The following is a 15,809-nucleotide window of genomic DNA, read 5'->3' as shown; positions in this document are numbered from 1 at the left end:
AACGTGAACATAGAAAGTTTCAATTCAGAATTGCAAAGAAAATAAAGAAGAATATGAAAAGTTGGCATGACACAAAATAAAACTAAACAAGTTGAAAATTTAGAAAATAAAATATATGTCATAATAAAGATTAAGAGATTACGACTAACACCCTTACCTTAAACAATGTTTTAATATTAAAATAGAAGACTCAAGGTGAGGTATTATTCTATAGGCAAAACTTTACATAAATGATGAAGATAAAAATAATTATTTAATTCTTATTACCATATAGGTAAAATTTGTAATTAGAAAAAGAAGAAGAAAAATCTAATTGAGTTTATCTTTTCACTGCAAAAAAACAAACAGGTATGGTTAAAATATGTTAAAAATGTATCGGTAATAACTTTTTTTATGAATTTTCGATGAATTGAAATTTGTCGATAAAAGTGTATAGGTATTTATCAATGAAAATTTATATTTGTTGATAATTATCGAAGAAAAAAAAATTATTGGTAATTATTAACAAAAAAAACTCGTTAACAAATATTGTGATTTGATTCATTTTCTTCATCCTCTCTTCTTTTGTTTAGGGATTCTCAATCAATCCATTTTTCATCTTCATTCAACACCTAAACTAACATAAAGACTACACCCAGAGTCATTCAAATCTCTCTTTTCACTCACAATCACAACATAATAAAGCTAAAAAAACACAAAATCCTTGTAAACAAAAAAAAAAAGGAAAGAATAAAAAATCATAACTCAATCACAAAAGAGTTTCTATTTAGAGAGTGTTTTGTTTTATATTGACACTAAACGCAAGATTTTGACGAGAAATTTTCTATTCTTTTTATTGATGGACTATTTCGTTAGTAATACATATTTTCGACGGATTTTATCGACGAAAATTTCTTTGCTAAATAAAATGTGGTTGTTGATTTTTTTTATAAAATCCGTCGATAATAAATCTGTGGGTAAAATTCATTAATAATTAAAATTTCAAAATTCGTTAATAAAATTCATCAGTAATTTAAATTTATTGACAAATTTACTTTCGTCAATAAAATTTCATCAATAATTTCATAAATTTATATACTGTTTCCATTAAAATTGTCATGTCATGAATAGTAGCTGAAGTAATAGTATGTATCTTATTACTTTATTCCAATATAGAGTGAGTGAAATATATTAGAAAACAAGTTGATCATGCACAACATGTGACTAATTTATGAAGTTCTTAAATTTATTAGCCAAATTTTTAGTTTGTTTGTCCTTTAGAGTTTTAAAATGTTAAACTTATCCTTAAGTTTGTTTCTTTTTAATAGGACATGAATGTCTTAAATTTTTTGTCTTTTAAAGCTTATCAAATAAAGTTTTTTGTTTGTTTTTCTGTTTAGAGGACAACAAACAAAGTCTTCCATACTTTTTTAAAACCAAAACATGTAGCCAAAAGTTGTAGTGACATATTATTTTCAAAGATTCAATTAAAACTATGTTAAAGGTTACGAATTCATATATATATATATATATATATATATATATATTATATATATTTAAATAATTAGTTTCTAAGAACAATAAGATGTTATAACTACTAAATTAAGAATTAGGATGAAACATGTTTAGGAGTACTAAAAAATAAAGGATATCTCACTTAATACTTTACAATATTTCTTCACAATTTTTGTTACAAATAAATATATTTAAACTCTTTAGTTTAAAAGTTAAAAGAAAAGTTTTTACATAGATTCAAATACATGTATGTTATCGTTCTAAGAAAAATCATTTTGCTATTTTTCAGGCAATGCTCCATAAGAGTCGACTTAATAGACACATCATCAATATATATTTTTATAATATTACTAATGATTTCTTTGAACTCTTTATCCAACTATTTGTTGAGTATTTATACCAAATCTCACTTATTATTTTCATAATTCGTAGCTCGTGCGAATGTGAATTTGTATTTTTAAGCTAAAAGAAAAATCCAAATTTTTGAAATTCAATCCAAATTACTCATGGATTACGAATTTTTCCATGAAGTTTGTGGTTATATGCATCCATTTAAAAGAAGTCTAATATAACTTAAGACTTTAGGTTTTCGATTTCCTATTGTTAGGGTTACATTCATGTTCTTCCCATGAAAAGTTCAACAATAATGGTGACATTCCTCTTTGTTATTTCCAATTTGCATTAATTTTCATGTTCCATTGTTGCAATCATCTCCATATCTCAAAAGAGGTTTTCCACTTCAACTAGTAGATCCAACTCACTTTCCACACATGTGACACAACTTTAATTGTAATCTCCGGTGAAACCTTATCCCCCTAGTCCCCTCTATTATTTTATTTGTCAATATTTCTATCTAGATTTTTGTTTCGTTCCTTATGATTTAAACTCAAAATTATTTAATTCAATTTTTTTTTGCTAGGTTTTGTGGTGTCTCAATTTATAAATTCTTACTTTTACGTTTCAAAAAGATCGTGTTTGTTTTCGAATTTATGATTGCTTAATTTACTATTAGTTATATGATGATGAGTGATAAAAAAAATAGAATATCATAATTGAGAATGATATAAGAATACATATAGAATTAATTGTTTTATACATGTTTATATAATGTTCTACTATTTAAGTTTATATATATTATATATATATATATTATATATATATATATATATAATATATATATATATATATATATGAGAAACATTGCATGATATCATATAGTTGGAATAAGGTTATTGAGGTTATAAAGGATTATCCATATAAATCTATCCCTTTTATAATTTTAAACATTTTTCAATCGCTGAATTTATAATTAAAAGTTTTGTATGTTCAATTTAGTGATGATAATGTTATTAGTAAAGTATATGAAAATTATTGTTAGTTAAATTTTTGCAAGGTACATAAGCTTGTATAAACCACGAGTTTTACAAATGTAAATAAGCTCGTATAACTTGCACGTTTTGCAGTACGAATGCAATTTGTTAAAATTGATGGCCATTTAAATATTGTGATTGAAAAAATACAAAAGAAAAATATTAATAAACTTTTAGTGATTAACCAAAACTATACTACATAGTATTTATGGATTTGTTATAGTTTTGATCAAGATACTTAGAAATAATAGTTGTTATTTGTTATGGATGGAAAAATAAATAAAAATTACCAGGGCATAATCAATTATGAGTTACATAATTTTTCTTATGATCGACCAATGAAAATTTTTCACAAGTTGTAACTAAAACATGCTAGAAGAGAAAAACCTTTAATTAGTCAACCTCCTTCCCTTTCCACCAATCTCCTATTCTCTTAGTTTTCATCTTCTCAAATCAGCAAAAACCTAAAAATCCAAACAACAACAGTCCAAGCTTACATTTTGCATGAATAATACATTTGCTTAATCGAAACACACGGTACATTACTGTTATATATTAAAAGTCTCCTATATGTTTGAATTTTCTTGAAGATTTTAAACATATGAACTTAAAATACTCCTTAATAATTATTTATTTATTATTATAAGAAAACAGATACAAATAATAATTTTGAATTATAAAACTAAATGAAAAAAGAAACGTTGTATTAAAGACCGGTTGTATTACTCTCTAGTTAGAAATTCGCTAATATATGTAATGTTTATATTAAAATTACAACTTGGACAGATAGAATATAAGCTTTCTTTTTATAATTATAATGGAAATAGATATTTCGGCGCGTTACTTGCCTTTTTAATGCATTGTTATACCCCTTTTTGTATTAACCAAAAATAAAATAAAATAATTATTTGTATTATTATAAAAATAAATCTTAAAAAATATTAAATGCATAAAACATAATATATTGTTTAAATAAACCTTCAAGAAAAGCCGTTACATATATAAGTTTCAGATAGTTATATAAGAATATGATAATTATATCAAACATTTTTAAGAAAATAAAATATGTACCGCACGGAAATAATAGAAATAATATTTTGTTTTTATTATCATTGTAGATTATAGATAACATATCAATAATCAAAATATAAGCACAACATAACAATAACGATGTTCGTATACTTCATGATGTGAACGCAGTTCTTGAATTCTTACAATTTCTTAAACTTGTACGCGCCGTTAAGTTAGAAAACCTAAAAAGACATTGTTATGTTTCATATGTTCATTAGATCAGAATTTGAACAAGAACACGGTTTGACATTTTACGTTAATTTGTATAGTATTGAGGAAATGTTTATTCGTTTAATGTCATAAAACCATGCGTTTCCGTCAAGTTCTAAAGCATGTTAGGTGAAAATCATCGAAACTAATGCCAAAGGAGATTGATTAAGACGGTTTACAAATTAATGTCACAGCATATACTGCTGTTCCCTAAAATATACACATAAAATCTAAATGCAGCTTCTTTGTAGATTTCTATGTTTGACAGAAGATTCAATTCCACTAAGTTACAAACGTTAAACTCCAAAACTTAACAGGGTTATGAACAAGCAGGTGATTTTCTTAGTAATGACTCTAATTACTTTGTAAACCATTTATTAATATTGTCCTCTGAGAGACAGTGGTGTCTCTCAGCAACCACCAACCGGCATCGAAGAAAGATCCGGGACAAATACCTTAAACTAGGTTCCTTCAACATGTAATCTAACAAACACCTTAAACTATGGATTTGGCATTGTCAAGTACGGTTCCAATACGCAGAAAATCATATTCAATTAACTTTATCTAATCAAATGAAGTATATATACTTTCCACTGATGATAATCCCATAAAGAAGGTTTCCTAGAAGCTAGGTGTCTTGTTGCCGGTAACGACAATATCAGGGCATAATTTGATTAGCCTAATTGTGTAGTCTACACGTCAATTAATTGATTAATCATAATGCTCAATATATGGTCCTGAAGTGGACATCACACTTACTTTATGGATTAAGAAACAGCCATATGCTTAATGTTGATTTGATTCAAAAGGTTAAAAAATGATTAAGTGCTTAAGGTTCTTTGTTTCAGAATGTTTAATTAGCTGGAGGAGCACGCTAGTTTCATGCACAAACCTTCCCTAGTTTTTTAGATGTGAACTTGGAATTTCCACTCGTTAGGTGTGTAGTTTAATAATGAAAAAATCATTTGAGTTTACTGATTGAGTGCATGAATAAGGAGGGAAATATATATCATCCATTTTCTTTAACACCATTATTAGGTCAACCTGAGAGTTTTCATTAACCATGGCAGGAGCTTCCAGACAACAGAGGCTTTATTATTTAATGAACATGTCAACATTTCTACATAAATTTATCGGAAAATTAAAGCTTAAATATTTTTTAAAGAGAAAAAATTAGACTGAATGGTATTCAACATTTACTCCATTGGAGTGCTGCCAAAATTAGTTTATTTTTAATCAAAATGATTTATAATAAAGTTTTTTTTTCAAGAACTAACCATATATAACGTTTTCTTCAATATGTATATGAATAAGAAATAGTTTGTACTAATTTATTAAAATAAACTATTAAAAAAATTAATAATCTATTATGTTAAAATAAATTATATTGTAAACTAAAAGGTGTTTATGATATTAGTATATTCTAATAAATTCAACAAGAAAAATAAAAAGTTTCTGTAATTTAAAAACATTGTAGAGGTGAGAGAGTATTTGATCGTCTAATTAGATCTTGATTAGCTGCTGATGTTTGAAAGATTGTGCAGACATATTCATTGCCAGTGTAAAATTTGAAATCAAACATGCATGGGGAAAATTTATTTTTATTAATTAATCAAGTCTTCCTTTCTGTTGACTGACTTTATTATTTAGATCAAAATTGAAATTGAAAAGTAATTAAAATATAAACAACTCTATTCTTTAATTTTTCTAAAATTTTTACTTTTTAAAACTATATTCACATAAATCAATGCACAATATGAGTTTAAATTAATTTATCTAAATTAAAATTAACAATAAGTATTTTAAAAATATAAAAATAAATTATTTAATTATCTAAAAAAGGTTAACATGCATATTTGTTTTTATATATAATTCAAATATTGAATAGAAATAACCATTTTTATTCAACTTAGTTTTAATGTATCATATTATATATATATATATATATATATATATATATATATATATATATATATATATATTAGAAATTTAAATAGATTTTGTCTAAACAAATCATTTTTAAAATATAGATAATATAAATCAGATTTGAAATATTTCAAAATTTCTAAAAATTAAAAAAAAATATTTTAAACACAAGGTTGGATTTAATCATACATAAAATCATTAAGAACTTTTTTTTATCATATTAATTTACCAACATAAAAATTATAGAGACATTTGATACTATCATGGATAAGAATTAACATTGAAAGGTAATTTAGTCCACAATATTGGTAAATTTATGATTGAATAGAGGTTATTTTCTACCAAGAACTAATTTACTCTCATCTCAAGTTAAAAAGTTATGGAAAACTATAAATTTGAGGAAGTTAAGTCCTTCATGTTGCATATGTTCTTGTCTTCAGTCTAATTTCCTTTGACGTATATAACATAATTAATTATACTATTAAAAATTATATATATATTATTATGATCTATTATGGAATGTGTTTATAAATATCACTAGAAATAAATAATAAATTGGTTATTTTTATTTTTATTTTCTTTGATTTGATCTAAATAATTTTACTTTTCAACTTTTTTTTTTTTTTTACTTTTGGTTTTCACTTCTTTACTTTTTTGTCATAGTGCATTATTCTTTCTACTTAAATAAAATACATCATATGTGACACATATACAAAGTTAGACAACCAAAATGAAACATCTTAAATTAAGAGACCAAGATTAAACCTTGACATATTTTGTTATTAATTTATAGATGAAATAGTGTTTTTGAGAATTACATTTGACCTATTACAACAAATACTTAATTTCATTTTTTTAAAGTCTTTGAATAAATAAATAGTACTAATAATTTTGAGAGATAAAAAAGTATTTGTGTAATCCTTGTTAGGTAGTGTTTAAATTAACGTTAGAATAAAAACAACAAAAACACTTAAAAAATAAAATAAAATCAACAATAATAAGAGATTCAGTAGTTATTTTTTTTTTTCAAATCTTCCATCAAAATAATACAATTTTTACCTGAAATTTGTGTAAAAGGACAAAAATGACTCTAGATAAGTTACTCAAGATACTAAGTTTATGACAACTCTTCATTTACTATTTAAAGCATTAATTAAACTATTTTTTACAGGAAGTAAAAATCATAACTAAATTATATTAATAAATTATTTAATATCAAAAGAATATAATTTTTTTATTAAAGTCAAATATCAAGAAAAAAATATAATACCAATTTTAAGTATCAAATAATAGTGAAATAAATATCAAGTAATTATAAAAAATAATTAAATATGAGTGTTACCGACATTGACTTTTTCAAATAAATAATAAATCACGGATAACATATTTAGTAGAATTTCCAGTAAAAAAAAGTTAACAATTTTTTTTAATGATTTTGATCTAAGAGTAGTGCACATGACAGGAGATTTTTTCACAGAAGAAACAAAAATGTTGAATGTGTTGGTGACCAGTCCCTGAGTTTCTCGGTGCCCTTGAATTTATCTATCTACCAACAAAAGACAATTGAAAAGGTAACAAATAGACTCAGCAAATTGTTATATATTTTAAAATTTATTAAAACTATCATTTTCAGTAAATTTATTTTTACGTATTATTGTTTTTACCAATTTTATTATTTTTATTAAATAAGTGTTTTTTATAATTTTTTGTTTATATTTTTTTAAAACGTGAAAGTTATTATTTTTGATCTTCAGTATAACATAATAATAACTAACCATGTAAAAATAATAATATACCAGTAAAGTATTATATATACAAATAATTTTTTTTTAAAAAAAGTTATCAAGATGCAAACTGTCACCTATCTCAAAAAAGATTAAAGTTAGTGATTTTATTTAAAGTACAAAAATTGACAATATTATAAAGTTAAAATTAATAATTCTAATTTTATAAATGTCTAAACAATTACTTTAATCATTTTCAGTGTATAAGTGATACGTAAAATTATAAATTTAAAATTTTATAATACAATATTTAAAAAATTTGAAATTCTAAATAAGATTTGAAATCATAAAAAAGAGAGTTAAAAAGCATGAAGAACATAACAAAGTATGAACAATAGAATAAGATTCTAACTTGAATTTTATGAAGTTTATAGATAAGTTTTAAGATTTTTGTTTAACTATTTTTGGGATTTTTCTTTAATTATTAAGATAAGCATATAGTTTTAACCCGTCTTACATTTATAAGATGCTACCGAACATAATAAATAGAGTAAAGAAATAAGATGAAGGTGTAATAAATAAAAAGGAGTGGAGCAAGAAATAAATAATTTAATTTTGAGAAGAAGAGAGTGAAATAGTTTTGACTGTGTGGGATGACAGTGAGAGATGGAATCGATGGACAGGGATTGGTGAGGGAGAGGGTGAGAAAGGAGGAACGTTGATGAAGTGGAAACAAAAAGAGTGGGTCCCAGTTTCTTAAAAGTTCACTTTACACGCAACCCTCCCTGCGAGGGTTGCAGCGTATCCTTCGGTCCATGTGTGGTGGTCTGGATGGGAAAAGACAGTAATGGGGTGAAGGGAGAATGGGATGCGAAGGGCAAATCGGGAAAGAAAGGCAAAGAGAAGGAGTTGTCGCAGTCATGAAAGAGGTTAGTGCAGTGACACACTGGTACATCTAAACATTGCCCTCATTGTACTAATGTACTCTTTCGCCACACACTTCCACACTCATTTTTTATTTATTTTTTATTTATTAGATGAATTATTAGAATGCATGGAGCAGCAGTAGGGTTTGAAGATTTGGAGGTAGAGCGAAAGGTTAAAGTGAAATGAAAAAAGGACAAAAAAATAATTAATGTTAAGATTGAGGGAGATCTGCATGATAAAATTGGAAATGAGAAATGGAAAATGAGAAAGAGAATGAAAGAGAGAGTTGAGTTGGATGGGAGGGAGAAGAGGCCATACTGAGATACTGATACTGATACTGTGTACTGAACGCCTAAAAGCAATGTATGAGAGCCATAAGTGGATGGGCCTCATGTGCCCTTTCACTCTCTCAGTCGCATCACCAGACAGTATCAAGCCACACGACCCCCACGTGTCAGACATCCAAACCTGATTTTTTACTGCTCCCACGTTAATTTGTCGTCCCAGGATGTCTCTTCCTCACGCGCTTTCTTCTTCCCTATTCCCTCACCGCCCAACCCAACACGACATCCACACTCCCTCAACAACAACAACAACGCAACACACCAACATTAAACACCTCTTCAATCTCGCTCAATCCCAACCGAGCCCTCTCTTCCTAGTTGCATACCAGGTATGATGGATTCTGTTTCATTATGTTACAACTTCTCTTACCACTCTCATACTATATACATTATAATAACATATGCATATTCACTTCTGCTCATTTTTTCTTATCTCTTATGTTCAATTTCATTTTTTAATCTCCAAAAGGTTCCATTTAGTTTTTAGCCCTTTTTATAACAACAGAAATTGTAAACAAAGATTATGTTAGGTGATTTTTTAAGTAAAGTTTTATTGTGCTATGCCATCTTAAACATTTTTTATTTTCTTTTTCTAGATCTACATTTTTTAAACTTAAAAATACTTTTTTATAATTTTAGATTAGATACTATTTTATCATAGTTCTACTGAAATTTGTATAACTATTAATATTAATTCACATAAATTCAAAAAATAAATGGTAATATATATATATATATATATATATATATATATATATATATATATATATATATATTATTGATTTGGTAGCTATCAAGTTGGAGAAGACAGCAGTAAACAGTATGTGTGTGTCCAATCTAGTGGCAACTTACAAACACTATCAAAATATATTACTCATCAAACATGATTTAGACAAGGGGTATGCTTAGATTTGTGTAAGATCTTCTGTCCATAATATACCACCTATTTTTACACTGATTTGAAAACCAATTTAATAATTTTTTAACTAGTTTCAACAAACTCTTTTACACTAATATTAGATAATAAAACTAAAAAAAAAACATGATTCTTTGATTGAATATTAAAAAAATCTTAAAAAAATCTTAAAAAATAGGATATATAAATTTTTCATGAGAAAATAACATTATTTACCTCATTAATTTTTCTAGAAAACGGCAACTTTTAAATGAGTACATATATTAATTATACTCTTTTGCTATTTTTTTTTATGTAAAATCAAACTGAGAGAAATATTATTTGAAGACTTAAATGAGTTATCTATTCAGTAATAGTATGTTCTTTGGGGAGAGGAATTGAGAAGAGTGAGTAATGAATTTGAGGATGAATTAATTGTTGTTTGTTTGAGTGGATTTGGAGGTAAAGGAGAATAGATTTGGAAGTAAAGTTTATAAAAATTAGTGTAGGATTTATTGATGTGAAAGATAAAATTTTTTGTTTAATTGGTATAAATTAAAGATTACCAAAATACTCCTAATTATTAAAGTAAAATAAAATGATAATGATTAATGTTATATTTAATTGTAAAAATATTTATAAAGAGTAAAAAATTAACATTAATTATTATTATTATTATTTTATTACTATTATTATTTTATTAATATTATTATTATTACTATCATTATTATTATTATTATTATTATTATTATTATTATTATTATTATTATTATTTCTATTTCAGCTTGTAAATCATTTTAGTCAAACACATTATATTCAAGAGATAAAATTATAAATGTTGAGAAATTCTTACAAATATGCTAATAGATAAGAGATTGAAAAAAAATTTTATCTGTAAATCCGTGCTTTCAAATTGCACAAATCTTTAAAAACAAATACAACAATAATTTAAAATCCGGTTTTACATTTTATCGTACATAGTAAATTAACCTCAAGCGAAAAAAAAAGATGTTAAATAAATAATTAGTATTAGAAAAATAATGTAAAATGATTTAAGGACATTGAAAGAACATATGGTGGTTGCCGGATTGTTAAACACAAGTAGTCCTGATGACCATTAAGTAGTTCACGTGTTTTAAATTGAAACTAAAAGGAACATCTGAGTTCAATTCTCAACAGTATGTGTCTGATGTCCCATCAGACTCCTCTCAGATCTCCTAAGCCTAAACAAATAAACTGTGTACTTCTCCTATTTATGTGTTCTTTGAAAAATTTAATATTAGAAAAAAAAACATGTCATAATGGAAATAAACAAAATCAAACTACTTTTATTAGATTTTTCAAAAAGATTAGAAGTAGATAAAATCTATTAAACAAGTAAAAATTAATACTTTAGTTTAATAGTCATAACCTATATTTTTCCTTTGATGGTTAATAAAAATAAAAATACAATCCAACTAATTTAAAAAATAATAAAGTAAATGAAAAAAACATTAAGTTCTTAACATTCATCTACCCATTTGTATTTAGATTAAAATTGAGAGGTTAGAGAATGTAAAACGAAAAAGAAAACATGAAATGCAAAACTGAAAAGTGCAAGATGTGAGTTATAAATGAGTATATATATTAAAGGGTTAAATATGTTTTTAGTCCCTAAACTATTGGCCGTTTCTGGTTTTCGTTCCTCTTTCAAAGTAAGGTACAATTTGGTCGTCATTTTTTTCGAAAACGTTCGTTTTAGTTATCGAAAACTAACACTGTTTAAAAATTTGGTCCTCATTTAGCAACAAATTGAGGACAAAAACCAAAGTTCCGAGGACTAAAACGAACGTTTCGAAAAGAATGAGGACCAAATTGTATCTTACTTTGAAAGAGGGACGAAAATCAGAAACGGCCAATAGTTCAGAGACTAAAAACATATTTAACCCTATATTAAATAATTGAAGTTCCATTTTATTAAAAAAGAAAAATAATTAAATATTAACAGATATTTTTGAAAGAATGTCTTAAGTAAAATATATATTTATAAAGTAAGCATTGATTATTTTATACCTATTTGATATATGAAAATATCCATACTTTTATATAAAAATTATTTAAAAAATAATTTTTAAAATATTAATTAAAGTTGATAATTTAAAATAAAATAAAATATTATCAAATTTTTCAAGAAAAAACCATAAAAAACAATACATTAAAATAAATTATTAAGTAAAGTACCCTAGTTTAAATTAATTATTATTTTTTATTTTAATGATTCATTCATTGTAATAAAACCGTAGCTGTCAATGATATAATTAATCATATTAAAAAAGTAAATTACAAAAAGTAACATAAGTGCATGTAGGTTTAACATATTTAACTTTTTATCAAAAATATTAATGAAATTTTTACTATATAATATTTCAAACACGCTTAATTATATATATTTGGAAAATCTGTTCAAGAACAAAAATGTTTAACAAGTATTTTTATTATATTGCAGTTTGATAATTAACTTTTTGGAACAAACAAGACGTGAGTACCGATGTGGAATACGGAAATATGTTTAATATTTTAAAAGGGAATTTTGTCAAACATCAGGTTTTAAGAATCATACAACATTTAGACAGCAACAGAAATAAAATAATTGGTATTTGACGAAATTAGAGTGATATAAGAAGAAAAACAGTTTTTATGATTTAATTTTAACAAAAAAAATAATAAATACTAAGACTTCCTTCACTTGAATAAATTTAAGAAAGAATGATTAAGAAGATTTGAAGATAAATTTTGTTGTTATTTATTTAAAAAGATTTAAAAATAAATAAAAGTGAATTTAAAAAATTTAATTTATCACCTTAATTAAATTCTATATTAATTCTTGCAAACATTACAATTACGTTTAAATTTATTCAAAAAATTTACTTTTAAATTCTATCATTCAGTCAGCAAATCCTAAAAGTAAAAATAAGGTAAGGTAAAAGTTATGAAAGCATATATTCTAATTCTTGTGTTGAAGGGAAAGGGAAATAGAAAGAAGTGGGTAAAAGCAAAAGGGAATGGGTAGTACATCATATCTTATACACCAAAGCGGTAATGGCGCGTGCATTAATCAACCCTCTGAATCTAGTAACTTACTTTTTTCAAAGGATTTCGTCATACAACCATGGCGGCGCCACAACAGTTCTAAACATTTCCTCCAAAATAAAAACTACTTCTCTGCACACTACAACTACTAACTCTCATATTACTTTCATTCCCAGTCTATATAACCCCACCCACTGTACCATACACCTCCCAACGTCACTATAGCAAACATTAATTCCTTAATTCCCCCTATAATCATCACTCCTAATTTTTTAATTTTAATTTATTACTATTTTTTATTTTTTATTTTTTTATTATTAGTCCATCAATCAATTCTTATTAGTATTCTTCACTCCTATGCAATCTATTAGCTTAGTGTCCTGTTCCTTCCAGCATGTAACACATCATAAGCATAAACATAAGCACAAGTATAACTATAACTATAACAGTTATGATTTGAGCTATAACAGTTTCTCTTGCTATGTTCTCTTCTCACCCTATATATTTGAGAAGCACCATCTACCATACTCATCTCTTCCTTCGCTTTCCAACCTCGAAAGAAAGAAACTTTCTTCCTTCGCTTCCTCTCTTTTCTTCAATTCTCTGTTTCAAACACACTCTCTCAAGTGAAGAGTATGACAACGCACATTGATAACCTGTGGGTGTTGGCCTTGGCCTCCAAATGCACTCAAGAGAACATTGCATGGTCACTCTTGATCATGGTCTGTCTCTGGCTCACCATGACTTTCTTCTACTGGTCTCACCCTGGTGGTCCTGCTTGGGGTAAGTACTACTCCTTCCATTACTGGAAAAAGCCCACTTCAACCTCATCCAACAACCTTAACCTTTCCTCGGATACTGACAAAATCATTCCCGGTCCCAAAGGCTACCCTATTATCGGGAGCATCAACCTCATGATCTCCCTCGCCCACCACCGTATCTTTGCCGCAGCCAAGGCATGCAACGCCATCAGGCTCATGGCCTTCAGCCTCGGAGACACGCGTGCCATAGTCACGTGCCACCCGGATGTGGCTAAGGAGATTCTCACCAGCTCTGTCTTTGCTGATCGTCCAATCAAGGAATCTGCATACAGTCTCATGTTCAACCGCGCCATCGGTTTCGCACCATACGGTGTCTACTGGCGCACCCTCCGCCGCATAGCCGCCACACACCTCTTCTGTCCCAAGCAAATCAAGGCGTCCGAGCTCCAACGGGCAGAAATAGCCGCCCAAATGACCCGCTCCTTCTGGAACCGCCAAGGTGCCTTTCAGCTTCGCCAGGTTCTAAAAAAAGCTTCTCTTAACAACATGATGTGGTCTGTCTTTGGACAAAGATATAAGCTGGACGAGGCAAACTCAGAAATGGAGGAGCTTTCCCAGTTGGTGGAACAGGGGTACGATTTATTGGGTACCCTTAATTGGGGCGACCACCTCCCTTTTCTCAAAGACTTTGACCTCCAGAAAATCCGGTTCACTTGCTCAAAACTCGTCCCCAAAGTAAACCGGTTCGTTGGTTCAATTATCGCCGACCATCAAGCCGACATAACCCAAACCAACCGCGATTTCGTTCATGTTTTGCTCTCTCTCCAAGGTCCAGATAAATTGTCTCACTCCGACATGATTGCTGTCCTCTGGGTAAGTTTAATTTAATTCTCACAAAAATAAATAATATAAATTTAACCTAAGAACTTAATTACTCACTGCTGCTTCATACCACGTTAAATAATATATACATATATAAATAAATAAATGTCTTATTGATCATGTAAGGCTATTTAATCATATGTTCCTAATTTTTTAATTTGTATTTTGGACAGGAAATGATATTTAGAGGGACCGACACGGTGGCGGTTTTGATTGAGTGGATATTGGCGAGGATGGTGCTTCATCCCGAGGTGCAAAAGAGGGTGCAAGAGGAACTGGACGCGGTGGTTGGTGGTGGGTCACGTGCCTTGACGGAGGAGGACGTGGCCATGACCGTTTATCTTCCGGCGGTGGTGAAGGAGGTTCTGAGGCTGCATCCTCCAGGCCCGCTTCTCTCCTGGGCCCGCTTGGCCATAACTGATACCACCATTGATGGGCATCATGTGCCCGCAGGGACCACGGCTATGGTAAATATGTGGGCCATAGCACGGGACCCGGAAGTATGGGTGGACCCACTCGAATTTAAGCCGGAGAGGTTCGTGGGTTTGGAGAACGAGTTTTCTGTTTTCGGGTCGGATCTGAGACTTGCTCCATTCGGATCGGGTAGGAGGACTTGTCCGGGGAAGACTCTGGGTTTGAGCACCGTGACCTTCTGGGTGGCGAGTCTCTTGCACGAGTTTCAATGGGTACCGTCCGATGAAGGCAACGGTGTCGATCTAACTGAGGTGCTGAGGCTCTCTTGCGAAATGGCGAACCCCCTCACTGTTAAAGTCCGTCCTAGGCGTGGACTAAGCCCTTAAAATAATAATAGCAATGTTTAAGTTTGTCTAAGTTATTAACTTGAAACTCTGTTTTAATGGGAAGAGAGAAAAAAAAAAAAAAAAAAAAAAAAAAAGAGGGAGAGGAAGGTTTTGCATGTGGCAGGGGTTGGTGGGAGGTGCATGGCCCTTTGGAGGCACTAAATGTTAAGTGCATGGCCCTTTGAGTCATCAGGTTTTTCTCTTTTTTCTTTTTCTGGTTTTCGGTTTTTAAGTTGACAGTGAAGTCTGAAGTTGTCCGGTTATAAAAAATTAGATAATATCTATTTTCATTGTAAATATTGGTGAAATTAATACAAGTTTTTAAGTTTGGTTCTA

At 28.3% G+C, this 15,809-nt stretch overlaps 1 protein-coding gene across 1 annotated transcript; it reads left to right on the top strand.

Moving 5' to 3' along the window:
• Positions 1–13,407: 13,407 nt before the first annotated feature.
• LOC124836991 (cytochrome P450 78A3-like) lies at positions 13,408–15,809 on the top strand. The gene is made up of 2 exons (XM_047312270.2): positions 13,408–14,664; positions 14,847–15,809. Exons 1-2 carry the CDS (start codon positions 13,666–13,668, stop codon positions 15,471–15,473), a joined length of 1,626 nt encoding a protein of 541 aa, XP_047168226.2. The 5' UTR covers positions 13,408–13,665; the 3' UTR covers positions 15,474–15,809.

The sequence above is a fragment of the Vigna umbellata genome, chromosome 11 (assembly GCF_029865625.1).
Source record: "Vigna umbellata cultivar VRB3 chromosome 11, Vumbellata_1.0, whole genome shotgun sequence".
Taxonomy (NCBI): Eukaryota; Viridiplantae; Streptophyta; class Magnoliopsida; order Fabales; family Fabaceae; genus Vigna; species Vigna umbellata.
This window is presented reverse-complemented; position numbering and strand designations above follow the sequence as displayed.

Coding starts and splice junctions, on each gene's coding strand:
- LOC124836991 (XM_047312270.2), top strand. CDS start 13,666: ATGACAACGCACATTGATAACCTGTGGGTGTTGGCCTTGGCCTCCAAA. Junction 14,665..14,846: donor ACATGATTGCTGTCCTCTGG/GTAAGTTTAATT, acceptor TATTTTGGACAG/GAAATGATATTTAGAGGGAC.